The sequence below is a fragment of the Carassius auratus genome, chromosome 15 (assembly GCF_003368295.1).
Source record: "Carassius auratus strain Wakin chromosome 15, ASM336829v1, whole genome shotgun sequence".
Classification (NCBI taxonomy): Eukaryota; Metazoa; Chordata; class Actinopteri; order Cypriniformes; family Cyprinidae; genus Carassius; species Carassius auratus.
The window spans coordinates 17,479,174-17,502,442 of record NC_039257.1 but is presented as its reverse complement, the minus strand read 5'-3'; the positions used below and the strand labels follow the sequence as shown (position 1 = coordinate 17,502,442).

The 23,269-nt window shown below is 36.3% G+C and overlaps 1 protein-coding gene across 5 annotated transcripts in view; it reads right to left on the bottom strand.

Annotated features, from left to right (window-relative positions):
* LOC113115274 (cell adhesion molecule 2-like) overlaps positions 1-23,269 on the bottom strand; it is a 212,208-nt gene that overhangs the window by 59,579 nt on the left and 129,360 nt on the right. For all 5 annotated transcript variants that reach the window (XM_026282737.1, XM_026282734.1, XM_026282738.1 and 2 more), the window contains exon 2: positions 10,170-10,196. In XM_026282737.1, the coding sequence (XP_026138522.1) occupies positions 10,170-10,196 (27 nt within the window). The remainder of the gene's footprint in view (positions 1-10,169; positions 10,197-23,269) is intronic.

Here is a 23,269-nt window from a genome sequence, read left to right as displayed (position 1 = left end):
TTTTATCCAACTGTATAATAGTTGATAAAGAACTTTAAAAGTACTTATAAAAGTCAATAAATCTAAAGTGTGAATATTCATGTAGCTTAAACTATAGAGCATGGCACCAGCCATGTTTGATTCCCAGAACATGCCTTATATGCAGAGTACAATATGTCGCTTTTAGATAAAAATGATTGCCAAATACGTGAATGTAAATGTCCTTCCATTTGATTTAAACGACATCCAATCAATAAACACATTTATCATAAAAAAATAAAACATGATAGTCTATGCATTCAGAAAAACATCTAAACACTTGCTGTATTTTTTTACTATTACCTTGATGGCTTTAACCTCAGATCTTCTTGATCTGTTTTTTATTGTTGCTCTTATGCCATGAAAATAAAGAAAGCAGTTTGTGTACGGACTGTTAACCACTTGTCCCTGTGAGAGCAGGCGCTGCTGTTTTGGTACAGGTGGACGATGGGTCAGCAGCTTACGTTTCACTTTTTAGTCCAAACCACTTAAAACAGATCCCAGATCAGCTATTTGCTCCATTTGGCCCTTTATTACAGCAGGGCAAAGCTTCAGCATCAGTTAAATACTGCCTAAAGGGCCTTTGTGTAGTTGTGGCCTGTAAATGCAGTAAGCTGACCTGAAATCAAATTACAAAAAAACATTATATGAAAGCTGTTAAGTGGCAAAAAAAATTGTCATTTATCAACTCTCAATCAATCAGACCGTAATATTGATTCTGCTCATAATAGCTACACAATTTTCATAACTACATTTTTTTTTTTCCCCACAAGTAGTGATGCTATTAAATACATTTTCTAAATGTTTGGATGGCTAAAGTGACTAGGTTCAAAATACAATTCATTGATTCATTGTAAATCTCTACACAGAAACCGATGTCTCATTTTTGTGTGTGTGCATGTGCATATAGGTTGCACTTTATTTTACAGTACATTTACTAACATGTACTTATAGTGTACTTACAGTGTATTTATCTAAGAAAGATCTGGTAACACAAGGTAACTACATGGGGTAGGGTTAGGTTTAGGGTTAGGGTCAGGGTTAGTACCTAGTTATTACATAGTTATTGTAATTACTATAATACGTACATAGTATGTAAATGAGGAACAAGACTGTAAAATAAAGTGCTATATATAAAGATATATATATATATATATGAAACTAACACTTAATTAAGAGTCCTAAAACAGTACATTAAGTATATTTTGAATTATGCTAAAGTGTACTTCTTTTTCAGAAAGCTGAATTTTTTTTTGTTAATTATCTGTTCAGTTAAATAACTGCACATCCACATCGTTTTTTTTTTTTTTGTGCCACATATATATTGCTTTAATGTAGTTATCTACTTTTTGATAGCTGTTCTAACAGACTAGATTGACTGCTTGTAGCAACCGTTTTTCCCAAACACTGTTCTTATTAAATCAACTTAAAGACTCAAATCTCTCAGTAGGGAATTAAAGTGATGACATATCTCATAAACACTCATGCTTACTGTAAGTTTAGCAGGAAGCAGCAATGAATGAATGAATGAATGAACCACACATCCAGAAAAGCTTTTTTCTGTTTCAGCTGAGTGCACCACATAATAGAAATCACTCGTTGATGAATGACCAGAAAGCAGCCAAGCAAGCCACTGTAGAATACATTGTCTGCTTTGGGCACCATCAAAAAAAAGCTAACAAATAACCACATAGCAGCCAGAGGAACAACCATCTCAATTCATTACACAGCGATAACACCCCCTATCTGGACTAATGTGTCTGCCTTAGTCTTCAGCGTTAAAGCCAGCAGTAGCATTTGTAGTGTAGAAATGTTGCACAACAGGATTCAACGACAGCTCAGGGCGAATCTCTCTGCGGCAGCTGCTTTGTGATTCTCAATAACCCAGAGGAAAACTGTATGGCTCAGTGCTTGCATTTTCATAGCTCATGAGACGTCTCACTCATGTCTTATTATGTGAGACTAACAAAGTAAACTATACAAAACTTGGGTTAAAGGAACAGTGCACCTAAAATGAACATTTTTCTGAACATTTACTCATCCTCAGGTCATGCAAGAGGAAGCATTATGTGGATTGTGGAGTCCATATTTAGTCCAGCTAAGCAACAGTTTTTAAGTTATAAATAGTTAAAGTTGCTTTGTGATAGATTAGTTTCTTTGAAACATGTAAACTGATGGACTGGAGTTGTGTGCATAACTTATGGATTAATTTTTTGTATATTTTTATCAACTGTTTATTCAACTCTCATTCTGACGGTACCCATTCATTGCAGAAGATCCATTGGTGAGCAAGTGATATAAAGCTAGATTTCTCCAAATCCGTTTAGATGAAGATGAAGTAACGAACTAATGATGGTGAGTACATTTTAAGCCAATTTTAGCTGATTTTTTTAAATCATCAGCCCAAGATCCAATTTATTACATTTACTTTGCATTACAATGGTGTTTTTTTTTTTCAATGATTTTGACCCAAGGCCCCATTATAATAAAGTACTGTGACAAATTCGAAGGATTTTGAATCCCCTTGGCACAATCATCCATTTGGAAGTTTCCTAATGTCCCGGTTGAAAACCACTGGAACTTTCCACCCCATGTCCACCAAACTTGGCAAGGTCCTTGAGCTTGTTCTCATGTATTATACATCTTCTTTTTTAACCGGTTGAACTCAAAATGACTCGTGCTCAGCTACACGTTGACAAAATTAATTTTTAGCAGACATTTTTATAATTTACAGTCTTTCTCTGCTGTAAAAATGGACCACAAATACAGAAGGCTGATCTCTTGAATCTCAAAGGCGCTCTATAAATGCTTAATGCTTCATAACCTTCAAACTTCAAAGCTTTGTAAAACTTTTCAAACTTCTCAGACGTTTCAGACTAGGCTTTGCCAAACCAGCTTTCAAAGTATGTCTTGAAAAACTTTCCACAATCTTTTAACTCTGTCTCTTTGGAGACATTAAAACAATAGATACAAATGAGACCTACAATATTATTCACGTATAAATATGATGTTAAATTATATCCATTTAAATCGCTTATCAACATAATGTTTTTTTTATGCTAAATGTTACAAAAAAAGTAATTAAATGTACTGCACAGCTCATATCATCATTTGGTTTTTGGAAGAATTTGTTGAGAAACGTTTACATTTGTACTTTAAATGAGACTTGTGAGTATTTTGTAAGAGTAAAATGTGAGAATCAGGATCAAGATCAAGTACCCATTTTTCATCTGCGTGAATGTGTGTCAATTGTTTGAAAAACTATTCTTTACATGAATTTTGAGAGACGTTTATTCTGTTTGTGTTCCACGACTGAGGCATACCAATGTCAAGTGCAAAACAATTGAAACATTTAAATGATCCTGCTGTTTGGAACTGTTGAAGATTAGAATTGAAATATTTATGGCAACAGAAAGCAGTGGTATTTTTTTTTCTGTAGACTAGTAAGATCTTTAATATTGCTGTACAATATATAGGGTCACAGCAGGGGTCTAAGACAGATCCATCAAGGTATTTCTAGCACATATTTATCCCAGATCAAAAGACAACCACTGAAAAACAAGTCGTCCGCTTGTTAATAGTTATTTTTTATTTTTTTCCCTGTGTGCACTTATGATTAGTGCCTTTGGAATGAAAAGCATGCTTATCTGATCAATTCTCTTTTCACAGCGAGTCTTGTGGCTTTAAGCTGGCGGAAGATTAAATGAGAACTAATGCGAGAGGTAATATCATTTTGAATGCTATGTGATTGGTATGTCTGTCAACCTTTGCTGGGCACGGGAAAATTAAAATTCATTACTTGTGAAAGAGCCCCCATGCTGAGGTAATAAGAGTGAGGATGAATTAGCTTTCATGCAAGGCTTCATTTCAGTATTAATACACGTGCCGCCTGCACAAGCAAAACAAGATCAAATGGTCCAAATGCACCAAAAACATCCCAAATTATTGGTTGAGAAGTTGCACATGTGATGAAATTACATAAACTCTCATCTCGCAATTGCTACACTTTCTACTTCATAGATATTGCAATACTTGCATGCACGTTTTCGACAGAAACTTTCTCGTTTTTTTATATATTTTTTATACCTAGCCATATTTTTCACTTAAAAATGATGTTAGCTGAACCAGAAATGGGAATTATGAGAATATGAGAATCAAGAAGGGCTGCATTTCATGTCCAAACCACGGTTGACACGATACCGTTTTTGATGAATGATGTTAAGCTTCTCAATTTGGATCCTGCAGCCGGGAGTGCAAAAAGAGTATGCAGCACATTGGGATGATACATAAAAATTTTTATTTTTAGGCTATATAAGAGACGTAAATACGTGCATAAAAACAGTAATTTCTGTTTCCGCCCTTTTGCATTTTTATATGTATCAATTTGATACTAAAATACCAATACTTTTGACATTCAGAGTCTGAATGTCTGCTGAGGAAGAAAAAGAGAACATAGAAACTACAGGGACACAGACGACCAAGTTGACAACCTAATTTTTAATCACTGAACATACAGCAACATCACATACTTTAATTAATTGGCTGACCATGAAAGTAACCATGGCCTATTTGCTAAGATGTTTGGGGAGTAAGTCTTAGTATAGTGTGGGCTGAAGATGAATATATTTAATTAGGACTGGAGGCCCTTTTGTTGTGGCGGTCTACAATGGGATCGAAGGGTCTAGTCATATCCCGGGAGAGGAAGAGCTTGTGTAATTTTTCAGGCCACCCTTTCACGTACAACGGCGAATTCTTCGTTAAATCGGAAAGCACACGCAGAGCGAACGCTGAGCTGGCGGTTTCTCTGGGGACGCTCCGGTTTTGAGTCTCCAGCTTTTCTAGCAGAAGACAGATGCATTAGGGGCTCATTAAAACCTCGCCGTGTCTTTTGCTTCCTCCAAAGCAGCCTCGTGTTCATTAACAACTGAGGAAGAGGTCAGAACAATGCAGAATGACACTTATCCGGACTTCAATGGAGCTAGATAGAGAGGAAGTAGAAGTTCTTCAGATATGATGAGGCGACCCAACATAGTACCTTAGTTATTTATAGCTGAAACATCACCAAAATATCCATACATTTTGGACACATATTTTATATGATGATATACTTGATTACACTCCATATTCCTCAGTTCGAGGCCCATTATAACTTTCTACAACTTCAAGGCTATTTATATCTAAGTACATTATGTGCCATGGGATATTCATTTGTGTCTTACATAAATATAATGGATTCTTGGTATGAACTCGCATGAAGGCACTTCAAAGTGATGGATACTAGAACACAATTATGAAAAAAACCTCTTCACATATAATCTCATGTCGTCCTTCTGCTTGCCATCTTTTTCATTATGATAGCCTTTCGAAATTCAATTTAGGAAATCCATAGGTAATTATCATAAGAGCGGAGACTGGATTACTGTTGCCTATGATTACTGTAAAGTGGATCAATCCCTGTTACTGATTTGTCATGAATAGGCCTGCATCTTTGCAGGTTTAGAAACCGGATCCACATGTTCAAAATGATAACGCAATCATGTTTTCTCTGCTCTGACATACATTGTGTCACCTGTGTTGCTTCGCTATAATAATATAGGATAGAAAGGATGTTCTGTGCACGATTTTCCATATTACATCATAGCCATTGTATGGAATTACTATTAAAAAATGAATGCAATGACATGAGGGCAGAATTGTAACTGTGGGGCGTACTGTTCCTTTAAAGGTGAAGTAAGTTTTTAAATGTTAATGTATTGTTACACAGTGACTTTGCGACCACATTAGCAGATGTCATTCATTAATACCTTGTAACTTGTGCCACGAGAAAGAGCCATTGAAATGTTTCCATTGGCGCCATTTTGAGTGCTACTGTATATTGCTCTTTCTATTCACGGCTAAGCCTGGCAGAGAGAAGATGAGTTAGTGTTGACTGCACCAGGAGCTAGCTGCTAAAGAATAACCAGCAACTGCTCAGAATTCTGTTTGCTCATACACAAATAGCCTGAAACTGGCTGGGTGGATAAATCCTGCTGCAATCACTGCTGAGCAATAATAGAAGTGTGATGTAGCCCATCCACACAAACACACACACACGCACACACACACACACACACACACGCACACACACACACACGCACACGCACACATCCACATGCACACACACACACAAACACGCACGCACACACACACACGCGCTCGTACACGCCCCCTTTAATGGTAGGGCCATGTACTACCCTTCCCACTAAATTATCGCCATGGGGTGCGAGGGAACAGACAGGAGAACAGAGAATGGATTTCCCCTCTCTATGTTTAAAAGCCTTAAAGTGCTTTTCTCTTCCCTTAAAGAGACAGAGTGGCACACCAAAATACATCTAGAGCAGAGAATAGCTTGGAAGGCTAATGGAAAAGCTTAAAACACATCAGCAGTATGATATTGCAAAGACAATCGTGCACTATTGGGGTTAAACCTACAGCTCTTTTACCTGGATCATTTGAAATATGCAAGAAAACCAAACATCTCACATCTAAAACTGCAGCCCGATCTCATACACCCCTTTCAAAGTCAACATGGATCCAAAATGGCCCTATTTATTTATTTAAAACACATTCCTGCTCTTATTGTGCATGATTCATCAGTGCATGTTATTTGACATAAGAAAGGTCTTTGTAATCTGTAAACAACATACTTTACTTGCTCCATTTCTAAAAGCATCACCTAGATCAAGGGTGTACAAACTTTCTTGTAAAGCAGGGGTGTCCAGCCCCTCTTCTATAAGCCCACTCAACAATCAAGGGCTTCGGGATTATTAAAAACTATCATGCTACTATCATGCTATCATCAAAACAGTATGGCAAAAATGGCAAAAAACTTTAGGCGAAAAGTACTCAGATGACTTACTGTACTACCTTGGTCAAGATTCTGGAGAGTGCATTCATGGACACTTTACTATCCCATGATGCCACAGCAGAGAAGTTTTGACTAGTAATAAAGTGATGCAACTAACGTCAAATCTGGATTTCATTCATACTCCACTTATGCATACTATATGACATACTTGTTTAGTGCTTGGTGAGTAAGTTCGTTCTTCACCAAATGACTTATTCAGAGAGTATGTGATTTCGGACGGAATTGCATTAGAAATCACATACTTCCCTACTATATTCAAAAACACAAAATGTGAGGCATGTTGTTTGAATGATTTCGGTAACACTTTAGAATAGGGAACACGTTCACCATTAACTAAGGGGTTTCCCTCAATAAAGTCTTAATTTTTCATTTATTAATAGTTAGTAAGTTAGTTGTTAAGTGTAGATATTGGGTCGGGTTAAGAGATCTAGGACATGGTCATTCAGAATAAGGCATTTATATGTGCTTTATAAGTACTAATATACAGAGAGTAAGCTTTTAATGTGCATGTTAATAAGCAACTAGTTAATATTGATAAGAGACCCTTTAAAATAAAGTGTTACCCCAAATCCTGTGGGGCAGGATTTAGAGAGTTGGACTTATAACATGAAGGTCGCAGGTTCGAGTCTCGGTGCTGTTGGGAGATGTAGGTGGGGGGGAGTGAATGAACAGTGCTCTCTTCCACCCTCAATAGACCAACGCTACTTTTGCGTCATCGAAGGGTACGCCCCTTTTTGGGGGAAAACAAACGGATTTCTGATACAGAACTCGCCACAGGGACCTTTTGTTTTGCATTGTTTCTGATGGGTACAGGCCTGTCAGATACAATTTCAAACATATATTGTTTAGTCCTAGCCTGCGAATATTTACCTGCAAGTAAACCACCGACTCCTCTTGACATGGCCCCATCGTCTAGTTTATCATACTGTGAGTGTGTTAATGACAAAAAATAGGCTACTTGGTGATTCCACGAGATAATGGTAACGTTAGATGTCCATATTTGGCCACTGCGTGGGGTTATTAATCCAGTCTTCGACCATTTCAAAGGGACACCTCTGTAAACACCGTATCCAGTACCTTCTTTAAATACCTCTCACGGTCCTCGGCCGGCAAAGAGAGTGTGTATGTTTCTGCAGTTTTTGCTATCAAGAAATTAGAGCGAGTTCTGTATCAGGAGAATCCGTTTGTTTACCCCCAAAAAGGGGCGTTAACGTTCAATGACGCAAAAGTATTGGATTTATAGCTGCACACTGCTCTGGGGGTGTGTTCACTTCTCACTGCTGTGTGTGTGCACTTGGATGGGTTAAATGCATAGCACCAATTCCGAGTATGGGCTACCATACTTGGCAAATATCATGACTTTCACTTTCAAAAAAATAGTAGGCAAAAAAGTAACCAGTTGACCTACTTTTTCTGACCAGATTCTGAAGTGCGGATTTGATGGACACTTTACAATCTCATGAGGCCATGGGAGAGGATTTATGAATGGCAGCTAGGTCATGTGATGGTAACAACATGGCGGATGTAGTCTCAAATTGCCAAATCTCACCAAAAATGAATGATTTCTGGTTGCCTTGTCGCAGCAAATCAGTGTCAGTGTGAATCCTGCTTTACACCAGAGCATTCATCCAGGTGCTTCTTTTACCACTGCTATGCTGACAACAATCTCAAAATGCCAAGGAACCCTGTATGCCACTCTGACATATCAAACGGGATGTCCACCCACAACCCTGAGCTCCTCTACCTCCAAGCTAAGACTTCCCTGATGAGTTCCCTCTTCCAACCTCTCATGGACTCAAATCTCAGCTGAAGGTCAAGTCGCCATTTCCCGTCATTCTAGATCACCAGCTGTCCTTTGTAGACTATGACACCTGCCTGGGCTTTGTGCCATTCCATTTCAAGGAAAATAATGCCTTTCCTTGACTCCCTCTAAACTCAGCTCCTCATTTAGGCCAAAGTGATTTCATTGCAAGACTATTGCAACTCAATCGTTGCCTACCATCAAATCGTGCATGTTGTAGCGTCACTCAGACCTATACAGGTAATTCAGGTAATCAACTTAAAAATTAAAGTTTCTGAGCTTCTGAGAGTTAGAGTCATCTTTAAAGACTCATCTGTGGGAACTCTGTTGTTTTAATTTGCTTATGCATTGCTTTAGCACCAACTTAATAAACAGTTAAATGTAACTGCATTTGCTTTTTGTTACCGTTCCATATATTTGATTAGAATATATGAGTTTCTCTAGGTCTGGGCCTCAATTTGTGTAAACTTAGCTTGGCATTGACATCATCTTGACCTCAACTTGCTTTTGAACTTCATGTAAATATTTTAGATTTTTAAATATTATGGATGCTAAGATATAATTGCCTTGTTTGATTGACCAATTCACTAATCAAATTATGAAAATCAGGTATCATCTCAAGCGGTAGCTTTGCGCAGTTTTAAGTGCTAGGCTGTGGATGATACAGCGGACTACCTCAACTTTACCAAACCTGTATAGCGATCTAGACAAATGAATAGGTCTTTTGAAAACAGTGCATTTGACTCATACAGTTGGATATATGCTCTTCTTCATCACTGGATGAATAACTGCTGCCACGATCAATATAAAATGCGTGCAAACTCCCTTTTAAATGAAATTCCATTTTGCCGCCTACTTTCTGTGGGTGGTAATAGCACAATGTTAATTGCTTTAGGCAAACAGCACTGAGTTTTGTGAATAAGGTGCCTTCTTTAATAAGCATAATTCACAGGCCTTTATTGAAGGAGGCGTGTTTGCACTAAAGGAAATTACAATAACTTAATTTAAATACGCTGCAGCATTTAGCACCTGGTTAAACCGGATTGTGGGTGGTTTGTGAATAAGACGCAGGATTTTAGGCAGAAATACCACATGTTAACCCTGTGCTACATACTCGAGACAAAGCACTCCCACCTGAGCTGTACAATGAATCAGCAGTGGTGACCATAACCTGTACAAAATCCAACAGCTACATCCTTCTCCTAATTGTGTAGCACAAGTTTGCTCTAAACCCAGGAAGCATGTAGAGCGGATTCAGCTCATAATGGGTATTCCTAGGGCCAATTTATCAAAGGTTCCAGGTTTGCTTTCTCACAGGCCGAGGCTATGTAAATGCATCTGAGGCTCCTATGGGAGATAAGAGGAGGCCGAACAGCATATTGTTTATTGGGAGTTGTGTTCAACATAAATCATCCAGCTGCAAAGACAGAGAAGATAACTCACCTTTCACTTTGTTTTTCGTTGCCGCCTCTGAGAGCATAAAATGGAGAAGAGAGATGGAGGAACAGGGATGGAGGGGAACAAGAAAGAGAGAGAGAGAGAAACAGAGTGATTAAACAAGCCTCAAAGCATGAAATTCTCAGCATATACTCCTCAAGCCTTCCATTAATAAAGTAACAGTTTACCCATAAAAGAAAGCTTTGCCATCAGTGACAGCATCAACCCATGTTAACTTCTTTCTTTAGTCCAACACAAAAGGTGACAGACTGTTCCATGCAATTACAAAAAATGGAGGCTGAGGCTTTCAAGCTTTAAGAATGTGAAGGCACCATAAAGTAGTCCATATTTTCATTTATCTGACGCTTTTATCCAAAGCGACTTACAACTGCTATATATGTCAGAGGTCACACGCCTTGTGTCTTGCTCAGGGACACATTGGTGTCTCACAGTGGATTTGAACCCGGGTCTCTCACACCAAAGGCATGTGTCTTATCAACTGCGCTAACAACACCCCATATGACTTAGGTACTAAATGACAAGAATACACTAAATTACTAAAATAGATTTCACTCAAAATTTAAACTTCATAAGTCATGTTCAAAAGAGTTCATGAGAAAAGCAGTGTTCTCCACTTTACCAATTGTTCATTTTGAGTTCTTCAATGAATCGAGTTCACAGAAACAGAAATCTGAATGATGTCTTCACAAATCGGTCTGATTTGATTCTTTAATTCAACTGATTCAGCCTCCATTGAAACTCACTGAATAAATAATCAGTTAAGAGCTCACTGAAAGGTAAGAATATCAGTGATTAAGGATGTTTTTTCATATAAAGTAATTGTTCGTCTTTGAATATATGACTTTGAACCTTGAACCCAGCTTCATTCATTGTAACTACAGTGAAATAAGCGACTAGAACTTTGCTTAAACTCTCATTATGTTCCACAGAATAAAGAAAGTCCCACATCACAAGAGCGTCTATTTTTAAGTGAACTATCCCTTTAATGCCTAGTCAGTTTACAGATGAAATACGAGGACTTCTCTTTGTTCAGAGTTTAAAGTTTGCTCATGTTTGAATGCATAAGCTTAATACTTTCATTATGCCTGACCTTCTGCTTTGCAAGCCGCCTGCCATAAACATCGCCTTGATGAGGAGCGTAACGGACGTATTTTATAGCATGCGCCATCTGTATAGACTTCTTTACAGACCCAGCTGAATAATAATAATATAAAACCTTTCATTGTCGATATGCATATGGAACATCCGTGATGAGGTGAGACTAAGAGCCGAGATGACACCGCTACCATTTTTGTTGCATGATAGGAAATGACAGAAAAACCCTCATGAATGCATTTGCGGTGCTTGAATTCGAATGTGGTACATTCAAAGCGATGAATAATTTACAGGGAACACTTTTTCTGACAACTTTTTCTGACTTTGACAGCACACGGGGTGAAAAGTTTACAATATTTGAATGCTACAAGACAAGTATAAAGCAGAGTATATCACAAATAAGCACTGTAAATAGATTCTGCACAATATGAAGAATGTTTAAGAGTAAAGATGACAGTGGGAAGACTCTAAGTGAGGGAAATCAGCTTTACCTTAATAATAAATGTGCACATTTTTAGAATTTTTTTTATTTATTATTATTGCTCACATGTTCCTCTTTCATAGCTCAAGAGGTTTAATCGAGTTCCCACTAAGTTTTAGGAAACTTGAAGAAAATCATCTGATATCTGAATTCAAAAAGACGAACATACATCAAGTCTACAGCTCTATGAAATAATTCTGAGTTCAGACAATTTAGTTTGTTAAGAGACATGACATTAAAATCTGAAACTATTGAGTACATTTCTCCAATGAACCTTTAGTAGACACAATTGAGATGTAAGATCACATTTGTCATTTTTGTCCCCTCACAGTGATCTTAACAATATGAGACTGACTTGAGGGCAAATACTTCTCTCGTTTTTGGAATAATTGTGAAACCCTTTTTTCCCACTGAATTATGTTCCTATTTACTAATTAATAAAAGTATTAAAACGTATTAAAAATGTGATGTGACATTAGAACGTCTGTGAACGTCTAAAATGATTTGTATGAAAAACAAATTTGGGACATTAAGAGGACATATACAGTACAGAGTGTCAGTGACATAAAAGTGGAAAATCCCTGCTAAATGTGCTAAATTCTAAGAAATATACTGAATTAATTTACTTGTGTTCATGTTGGTTTCATATGGGTTTGAACAATGTTTCCATTTTCAAAAGATCTTTCTAAAAATGTCATATGGTATAACCAACAGCCAAATAAATGCAATTCAAAATTCTTTCATGCATTGAATACATGTCTTATTTTTTTAAAATTTTTTTTAATTTACGCATGCACAAATGCACACACAAACACACTTTTTACAAATAGTATGACTTACACTGTGAAAAATTTCAGTTGTATTTGTAATGTTTCACATTACATTACCCTTTGTGTATCATTAGCAGTGCTCATGAAATCAAAAACTTCTCTAATCAGTTATTACTCATGCATAAACATGACATGGTTCACACAATGTTCTGGAATGTTCCAGAAAGCATATTATTATAGCATATTACACAATGTTACAGAAACTTTTAGAATGTTCCCATCCGTGCAAAAGCAAAATATCTTTAAAAAAGAAGAAAAAATTGTCCAAAAACGAATCTGCACTAAACCAGTGTTTCCTAGTTATTACCAATAAACATAGTTGGGGAAGTCGTGGCCTACTGGTTATAGAAAGGTTGCGAGTTCGAGTCTTGGGTCGGCAGGAATTGTAGGTGGGGGAGTGAATGTACAGCACTCTCTCCTTCCTCAGTACCACGACTGAGGTGCCCTTGAGCAAGGCATCGAACCCCCAACTGCTCCCCGAACGCCGCAGCATAAAATGGCTGCCCACTGCTCCGGGTGTGTGTTCACAGTGTGTGTGTGTACTTTGAATTGGTTAAACACAGTGCACAAATCCCGAGTATGGGTCACCATGCTTGGCTGTATGTCACGTCACTGTCACTATCATGAATTGAGGGTAGCACCTTGCTTTTGTCATACAGTACATCAACAATTTTAATGATACTCCAATGCCATGTCAGGTTTTTATCCAACACCTTATCTTGCCACCAGTTTCACGTGTACTAACAGTTCTCAGGCTTGAAAGCCCATATTACTCAAATGTTGTGAATTGGCACGTCGGTCTAGAGTTTAACGAAGAAGTCATTGTTTTTCACACTCGTTAATCTCTCTCGTTCCTCTGTCTTACCCAACCACTCCCCGACCCCCCTGCCAACGTGGAAGTTATTAATCTCTGACTCTGCGCAGAGTGTCAGAATCTAATAGTGTTGACAAAGTCAGACTCCGTGATAAGATTCTCCTTGCTGTAAGCAGAGAATGTTTGCCAAATCCTGAGAGGAATACCAATTGATACGAGGATACACTAGAGAGCAAGCACTCTTAATCGAACTCTATTTGCTCAGCTTTCACTCTGGTTCCCCCTTTTGGGTTGTTTATGGGAATTAGTGTAACTGGCAAATAAAAAGAAGTCGGAAAATGACATTCCAATAAAGAGGACAAATGCTGCATCTTACAAAGACCGATTTAGAGGCTGTGTGTGAACATGAATTATTAATTGTCTTGTTTGACACTTCACCTCAACCAAAGAAACATGAATTAGCAATTAAAGTTTATTGATGTTTATTGATTTTTTTTTTTTTTTTTTTGTATGAACTGACAATTCCCTTTTCATTCCTTTTCTATAGAATCCTTGAGAAAACGACACTGGGTTTACCGCCATCATGACAGGGAAGTTGAAAAACTGTATGTTATTTTACACGGATGATATCAGAAAGTTTTAAGTCTTATGGCTGTACTTTTAAAATGTTTACAGTTAAATCCTGTTAAACCCTGTTGACAGAAATATTAAACTGCCATTTTTTTGGAGAAATATATCACCCAATCAACAAACTTACACACTTCAAAAACAGAAGTTTGTGTGGAATGAGGGAAAGAAACAGAAGCCATTCACCATATTAGAAGTCATGAGAAAAACTCTGAAACTGATATTTAAAGATAGGAAAATATATATATATATTGTTGCTTTAAGGTGATATCACCAAAAAACTTTTTGAAAAGTATCTATACTTTTATCTTTTTAATTTGCACTGTCAGCAATACACATTCAGAAATATATCTATTTTTTTTTTTTACATGGAGTGCTGTTAAAAAAGTCCAACTTTTCAAATCAGCATAATTACACATTCCTGAATTAAGAGAAAATAGTCCAGTTCAGGCTCATTTATAAATATTTGACTCTGCATACATTTCTATAAACATGAAATGCATTGCTTCATGTTCATTTGGTCTACTTTGCAGGTGACATGTCCACAGGTAGATTAAATGATATATTTTCTTCTCCATTGCAGGTACAGGTTTATTTAACAGTACAGCATGACAAAAAATGGGCATTTGGAAACAAATTTTGGTTGCAAATTTATATTGTGTTGCCTGTAGCATTGTATTTACAGTTTAAAAGTTAAATGTCCAATAAGTGGTGCTAAAAAGTGTGTCTAACTATCTCTGAAACAAAGTTCTACATTAATAGAAATGTGTTTATTATAATGGCTGTTGTATGTATCATGGTAGTTTGAAAATGGAATATTCCAATAAGTGTTGCTAAAAATGTAATGCTGTATCGCATTTAAAATTAACATAGACTTAACCTTGAATCTGTGTATCATTCCTTAACTAGTTTTTTTATTTTATTATTTAATACTGAAAATAGAAAATTTTTAAAACGGCTCCTTTTTGTTTTCTTCCAAGAAATGAAAAACACAAATGTAGCTTAATTTTGTGAATGTAAAAAAAAAAAAAAAAAAAAAAAAAAACGGTAATTAAACGTCCCTTTCTGCTGATTGGCCAGCAAAATTTTTGAAAACTGCTCCTTTTTGTTTTCTTCCAAGAAATGAAAAACACAAATGTAGCTTAATTTTGTGAATGTAAAAAAAAAAACAAAAAAACAAAACTGTAATTAAATCTCCCTTTCTGCTGATTGGCCAGCTGAAGATCAAACTGTTGCGTCATCAGTTTTTCTGCAATATCATATAACAGAATTATAGTCCTCCGCTGCTTAAAGCACTTATTGCAGCTACATATCTAATTTTCCTACTTCCAATATTAAATAAAAAAACGAGTGAACAAATGATACATAGATTATAATAAATAAATAAAAATGTGAGAAAAAAAATAAATTTGCTGAAGCAACCATGCCATCTGAGCCTTGGTTTACAAGGCACTGAGCACTTTTGTGGTATGTTGTGACTTACCAGACTCAAACCAAAGCTCCACGCATAGCAAGTTCAATGCTTTACCGGGTATGCTACAGAGCAAGTTTAGTAAAGCCATGCACATTGAGCTGGTCATGTGATGCCAGTGTCGAAATGTATTTATTTACAAATCATGTGCAACTGTAAAAGTGTTTTGAGGTCATAACATAATATTTTACAAGGAACTACAATACCAACCCGATCTCACGGCAATTCGTAAATTTTTCACAAGGTGGCTTATTCATACAAATTCGTACGTCCACACTCGTACAAATTCATACGATCGTTGCCAAATCATACGTATTTTACGAGTTTCACAATTCGTATGAATTTGTACGAATGACCTACACCTAACCTTAAACTTAACCTAACCCTAAACCTAACCGTCACTGGGGTTTAGACAGATCGTATAAAATCGTAAGAGTGAGGTCGTACAAATTCGTACGAATAAGCCACCTCATAAAATACGTACGAATTGGCAGTGAGATAGTGTTGACAATACAGTTGGGGTTTTAGTGCCTTTAGTGTTCATTTCAACTGAAAGCTAAAGTGAAATGTAGAGTTTTGTAGAAATGTTGGCAGATTCAGGTATTTCCAACGAGCCTGGGATGGATTAGTCATTCAGGCAACAGACCAACTAGTCAATTTGGAAATCTCTACATTACTCTACTCACAATGCAAAAAGTCTTAAAAAAAAGCATCAGCTTTGTATGCAGATTTTTTGCTTTGAATCTTGGGGTGAACTGTGACACGGACCATTTTTCTGTGTGACTCGCTTGTCTATAAAAATGTATTTTGTACAATGGCAATTAACTGGATTCTGCTTGTGGAGGTTCCTGCCTCTGGGGTTCTCTGCGGTGGGCTTTAGTAACCACTATATCACTTTCAGCGGCTCTCCTCCCATGTTCTAGAAGACTGCAATCCTTTCCCACACATTCATCCCTCTCTCTCCAGTGCTTTTTCTGGCAGGGCCTATTTCTGATACCTGCCTGCGGGCGATGTGAAGAGAAGGGGGAGTCGGTCCCCATGGTGATTAGTCTAACCAACCATGAGAAAGGGTTTGTCCTCCAAAGCAGAGAGAACGAGGCCCTCCAGTGAGCTCGCCAGGCGGCCCGAGGAATCATACCTCACATTGCCAAACAGCGAGAGTCCCTCAGGCACTATAGCTGCGACTGACCCCACGTCAAAGAGTAGCCCATCATTCCCCGTCCAGAGGAATAAAAAAAGAATCCATCAGACAAGCACAATACAGCTTGTCGCGAGTGTTTTGATTTCTGACCATGACCCTTTTTGTGAATATTTGTATATTGCGATATCAGCCAAGGGTTTTCGATTCAAAAAATATAGTCAGAAATGAACATTAGTGATTTCTCTAAGTAAAAATGTCAAATGGTGGTGATGTTTAAAACTAAACGTGATCCTGATAACCAGAGCTGTTCTGCCTGTTTTCTATTCCTCGATACTTTCTGCAATGTTGCAAGATTTTGAAGCTTTCCCTGGAGAAACGACCTGCTAGTGCAAGTGAAATCAGCAGTCGGCGAGTGCCCACTCAAGGAGACCGCCACAGTCCTGATAAGAGGGAGAGTCTGAGGTAGGGAAGATAGAAAGCACTCCATATGTTCCATTAGGGCATTACAAATACTTGAATGAGAGTTAAACCTCCCATGTGTACAGTATGTATCGGTACAGTTTTGTGTAGCGAAAACATGTTGCTTTGACATGAATCAAGTATTTTATTTTTAAAGTTTGCTTCAGACTAACTTAAAAAAAGCAAACATCAGCAATGATAATAAAATAAAGAAAATAATAATAAAATACAACTTATTTATAAGTTTAATACTTATGACAACTGCTTTCTCAGGCAAAACCATGTCGATTCTACAAGAAATGTTTATAAGTTGAAGATATTTGATTACGCTGCAGACAAATTTGAATAGCAACGATAATACGAATTAATTGAATAAATTAAGGAAAAGGTGAAAAATCTGGCAAATCATTTTAATTATTAATTATATAAAGATCACAAATTTAAATAGGAAATAATAATACAAATTGAACAAAATATAAAACAAGCTAAATTTTCTTAAGAAAATGTGACAGTTTTTTTTCCCAATCAGAGTGATTTAGACATTAAAAATAATGCATTTTATTTATTAATATTTGTACTTTTTTTCAAACATTAGCAATAATAATGATGAAAAATCATGCAAATCAACATTTTAATTATTTATAAGATACAGATCGTGAATTTAAATAGCAAACAGCAGCAGCAGAAATAATTATTGAACAAAAAATAAAAATACAATAAAGTGAAATATAAAATTATAACTTTTCTGAAGAAAACGTTACCGGTGGTTTTCCAAAAATAATACTTTTTGTTTATTTTTAAGACAAAAGACATCATCAATTTTCACACATTTAAATAGCCAATTATAGCAACAGTAATAATCGTTTATAAACATCATATATAATACATACTGTATATATATATAATTCTGAAGGGGGGTGGGTGGTGGGGTTGTGAATGCTCCTTTCATGCAAAATGTATTTTAAAAACACCATGAATTAATTTATCTAATTAATTAATTAATTTAAATTTATTAATATGAATTAATTCATAAATAATGTAGAAAAGCTATTGACAATAAATTAATAACAATAACGGAATCTTAAAATATTGCTGTTTTGGAACTCACTGACTTTTCTTTGTATGAATATAAACAGCTGATTATTCTGGTGGATCAACTGATTAATTAGCATTTGTAACATTTCTAATATATTAGTTAGTCAATTGAATAAACCCTTCACCCTTAATTATGAGCAATAGTAGTAGTGATTCTAGCAAGTGGAGCTAATAATAACATGAGATTTCTTTCTTTATTGGTTCCCGAGGGAAAAGCACCTGACATTCCAGGTTTGCCCACAACACCTGAAGCAGAGCAGCAGTTTTCCTCCACTGCATGAAGTGACAGTCTGCTCAATGTCACCTCATGCTGTCCTCCTCACCTGTGGCCAACGGCATGTGAATAATTCAACATCTCTGTAATATTAATGAAGAATGAGCTGTAAGTAATGGCCGATGCCTAAGGCCATTTACAGTGACAATGCTGAACACAATTCCAGAAGAGAGGAAAAGCCCATACAAACAACTCACCGTTTCCCTCAGGAACATTTAATGCCGTGTACGTTTACCATTTAATTCCCCGCATTATCATGGCTAGAGTTACACTTAAAGGGCAGGCAGGAAAGAATGAATTGGTAAAAGGTTAAAGCTAAATTACGTTAGCTGGGCAAAATGTCTGAGGTGCATTTAAAGGACAATCACATGCTGGTATATAACCCTGCAAATGTCTTTGTGTTTACCCTATGAAAAAGAGCTGCATCCCAAATGACGCTTCATACACTAAGCACTCATACACCATGTACACTCAACCATGAAGTGTATGAAATATATAAGGTTATTTTGTCATTCATAATCAGAGTCTGATAGCCCCTCGCTCTTTACTACGTAATTAAATTTGCGACATTTAAGTGCATTAAGTGCCTAATATTCCACACGCCTTTTTTTTAGGTTTATTTAAGTGTATCATCCGGGTATGTAAAGTGCACTTTTTCTTTTGGGAATTTTCAGTGTGAATGCACTACTCACACTATTTATGCTACAGAACTTCATAGAATAGTGCATAAGTACGCAATATGAGATGCACCTAGGGTAGCTAATATTTTAAAGATATGGTGGGAAAAAAGAACAGTGACGATGAAACAAATACGAGAACAAATATGCTCTGCATACACCACAAGTATGGATGATAAACTACAAGAAAATCTTGGTAAATGTCAAACCAAATAACTTTTGTGGCTGCAGCATTAAAAATGGCATTTACCCACAAAGCTATGCTAGTTGCCAAAAAGCTAAAATTATGGCAACAAGGACCATTTCAATCAAAATAAGCCTCACTTTGGTCTGTTCTGTAGCGCAGGTCATTTTTTGGCAGCAGATTGTAATAGATAATCTCAAACACAGATTTCTGATTTCTGGTATAACGTTTGTTTTACATAGCTGCTTATTCTGGTCAAAAACTGCCCAGAAATTCTGACTGACATTCTGAGTGACCAACCACAGTTCACTTTCTTTTTATGTTCTGTTTGGGCCAAGTTAATCTGAAATAAATAAAACTAAGGTAAGTTACCAATGTGTCCAGTATTTCTTCCTCAAAAATGTCTGTTCTTAACAAATCTCCCAAAGCCATTTAATCCAAACCAGGCTCATTGGAAATGCGTGTCTCTAAATAAATTTTTGCAACACCGTTATTACGTACCTTACTGGTCGTTTCATGGCAGTTTCGAAGTGTTCAGGACGTGACCCTGGACTTTTTTGCTATGTTGATATGGGCAGGTATTGCTGTGTTTGTATTATGTTGCTTCAGGTAAGTATTGTAGCTATTCAGAATTCAAATACCCAAGGAGTGTCGCTAAAAGTTAATGCTCTATCAGTGTTGAAAATATCCATACACCAAACCAAACTTAAATGCGAAACTGATATAAAAATGCATTTATTGATGCAGCCGTGCTATTTGAACTTCCTTATGCAGATTTGAGCTGTTTTATTGAACTGTAATTTCACTGAGTCCGTACCAGAGCTCTTCAGAAATGCAATGCCGTATCACGTGAAAACTCATGCATATGAAGCTGGATATGTGACACTAACGTTCCAACAAACCAGTTTTCAAATCTCACAGCATGTTAAAATTGTATTGAATTCATAATATAATTTTCCTCAGGTAATTATTCAAAATTTAGGATTTAATAATCGAAACTGTAGACCTGCAAATCGTATTTTGTGTGAAAAGGAATAGAAGTTTGTGGGAGTTTGACTGCTTCTAGTGTTCATTTCAACTGGAAATTGAAGCAATTTGCATGTATAAGTAAATTTTTTGAGTTTTGCAGAAAGGAGAGGCACGTATTTCCAATGAGCTTATGTTGATTTAATCAGATTGATACGGATGATTTTAGCCTTTTTTTGTGTGCTACTACCTAGAGTGCTGCACTGATGACATATTCTTTCAAAAAAGGAACTACACTACAGTCTCATGACTTCAGTTTCATCACCGTTAAGCTTCTGACAACTCTTTCAGTATTTTATTTTAAATCTACAGGTTTGAGTTAAGATTCTGCAATAGCGTGAATAACACTGTAAAAGTGGCCTGTAGTGTAGATGAGTTTACCTCTTTGGTTTAATGATGTTTAATGTACTCAATAGTTCTGTTAAAAGGGTATTATAAAGGTATTTTATAATTTAAAATAAAACATGAAATGATTTTTGTTATTTCAATCATTTAGCCAAAACCACTCTGATTGTGGGACACTAGAACTTTGACTTTAGAAATCATTCCGGCAGCATTCTATAAGAACCTCAAACAAAACAATTTCAAATATTTCATTAAAATATTTAGTTGTTCAAATCACATTTAATATAACTCCCAGTGAACAGAAAATATGAAAAATTACTGAATTTAATGGTAAAAGACTGTAAATATAATACAGTACAAACCTGTTAAATAGTTAATGGAAAGTTAGAATTTTTTGCATACTATATATGGTGAAAAACTGTATTGAACATTACATGTAATTTTATGGTAGTATACCATTTTTGGAATTGAAAAATATTGTACATTTTACAGCAAATAACTGTAAATTGATATTTCAGATTTTACGTTCTTTTGATGAAATAACTATGTTTCTTTTTAGTTTTTTTGTTATCAGTTGTGTACATTGGGGTTGTATGTTTCATGTTGTTCAATTAATGTTTATTGCATTATTTCAGTTTCATGTGTGAAGGTGTTTAATGTTTGTGTAAATGAGGCTGTGCACCTTTTATATATGTTAATATTTCAAATCTGCTTTTGATAGGCTTTGGTTCATCATGTGATTTTCTCATCACCACCTGCTTTTGGTGCAGTGTATTACAAAGATACAAAACGTATTTCAGTACTTCAGTGGGTTGGTATTGTATATTAACTTTATCAGTTAATGAAATTAATGATATTTAACTATAATTTAAGTTAAAACCATAAAGCCTAAAATGCTGCTACCGTATTTTTTTCAGTAACAGTCTGGCAAACATATGAAAAATAAATAAAATTGCATTGTGGAATTGTCGAAATAGCTATTTTAGATAGAAGCTTTAGCCAGTGCTTTCCAGTTTTGTGTGCATTATGCATCAGAACTAGTCTAGTAAAAGTTGCCCAAATAACACAAAGCTCTTTCACTATGCAACTTTTCTTATCTTATCGAGTACAGCATCAACAAATGCATACAACAAACCTGTTTTGGACATCTCTGTCACCAACAATGATTTCTGTGGATATACTGCATTTAAATCTCACTCAGATGGCATTAAATGTCACAACATCTTGTTTACAAGTTCTAAATATTATAAAAACACATTATTCCACGTCATTTTGATGTATTTGTTCTTGTACCAACAGCTTAAAATGTCATTTAACGCTGACACTCTATCACAGAGACACAATTGTGTCTCGTCACAAATATAAACACATTGCCCCAAACACAGCATCAGTGTCAAATATAATTTCATTTAAGCAGAAAAAGACCTAAGTTGATTCAAATGTCTATGTCTTTCATGCTGCAATAATACACAGCCACACAGCTGGTAAACACGGTCTTTAGGGTCTAGCTTTAAATATAAGCACCATTTATTTGGCACATGGATGGAGCTTTAAAAAATGCTTTGACATTAAGCTCTCTTTGCATGCTTCCCCATGGAACACAGCATGCAGACAAGAAAGAAACGGCCTGCAAACTGCAGGTAAAGGAGTATTCAACCTTCTGCAGTCCTTATCTGACACCTCCCCAGAGGAAAGAGGACCTGTCAACACTGCACCTCACGCTCACCCCTGACTTATGTCTACGACATGGATGACATTGGCGGCTGTGTGTCCGTACACAAATAAACCATGTTTAGAAGTGCTGATCAGCCAAAGTGAAAAAGCTGTGCTGCTTCCGCTGAGCTGTTGCGTGCACGTGTGAGTCAAGAACATGACATTTGGTGAAAGAAGAAAAAAAAAAAAAAAACTGGTGTGGAAGCAGTTTTGACTCAGAAATTGCTAATACATTTTCAGATATAATTAAACAAAACTATATAGCAGATATGGGAGAAGTATGACATGTTTGAAAAAAGCTTGGCAGCATGGTTCAGGTTTGCTAAGTTGCATCTGAACAATCCACAAGACTTCTAGAATGATGTCCTTTGAACAGATAAGACAGAAGGGGAGATGTTTGGCCATAATACACAGCAGCATGTTGAAAACCTAAAGAGCATATCAGCACCTAAAACCAAATGTCTCCATGCTGGTGGAGATTTATTTTATTTTTTTTATCAACCACAGGACCTGGGCACCTCACAGTCATTGAATCCACCACGAACTCTTCGGTTTACCAAAGTATTCTAGAGACTAATGTGAGTCCATCCACCTGACAGCTAAAGTTGGGCCAGTACTGGATCATGCAACAAGCAGTTCAATCATAGGGTGTCCTAACTTTGTCACACATGGTTTTCTTATTTTTGTTAAATAAATATTGATCAGGTGTGATATGTTATTTGTTGTTGTTCATCTAAGGTTTTATTTTCCAAATTTTATGACCCGCCAAGGACCAGATGATTTTTTATTATGTCCTGATACAGAAAACCAAGGAATTCCATAGGATGTCCCAACTTTTTTAACATTATTGTAT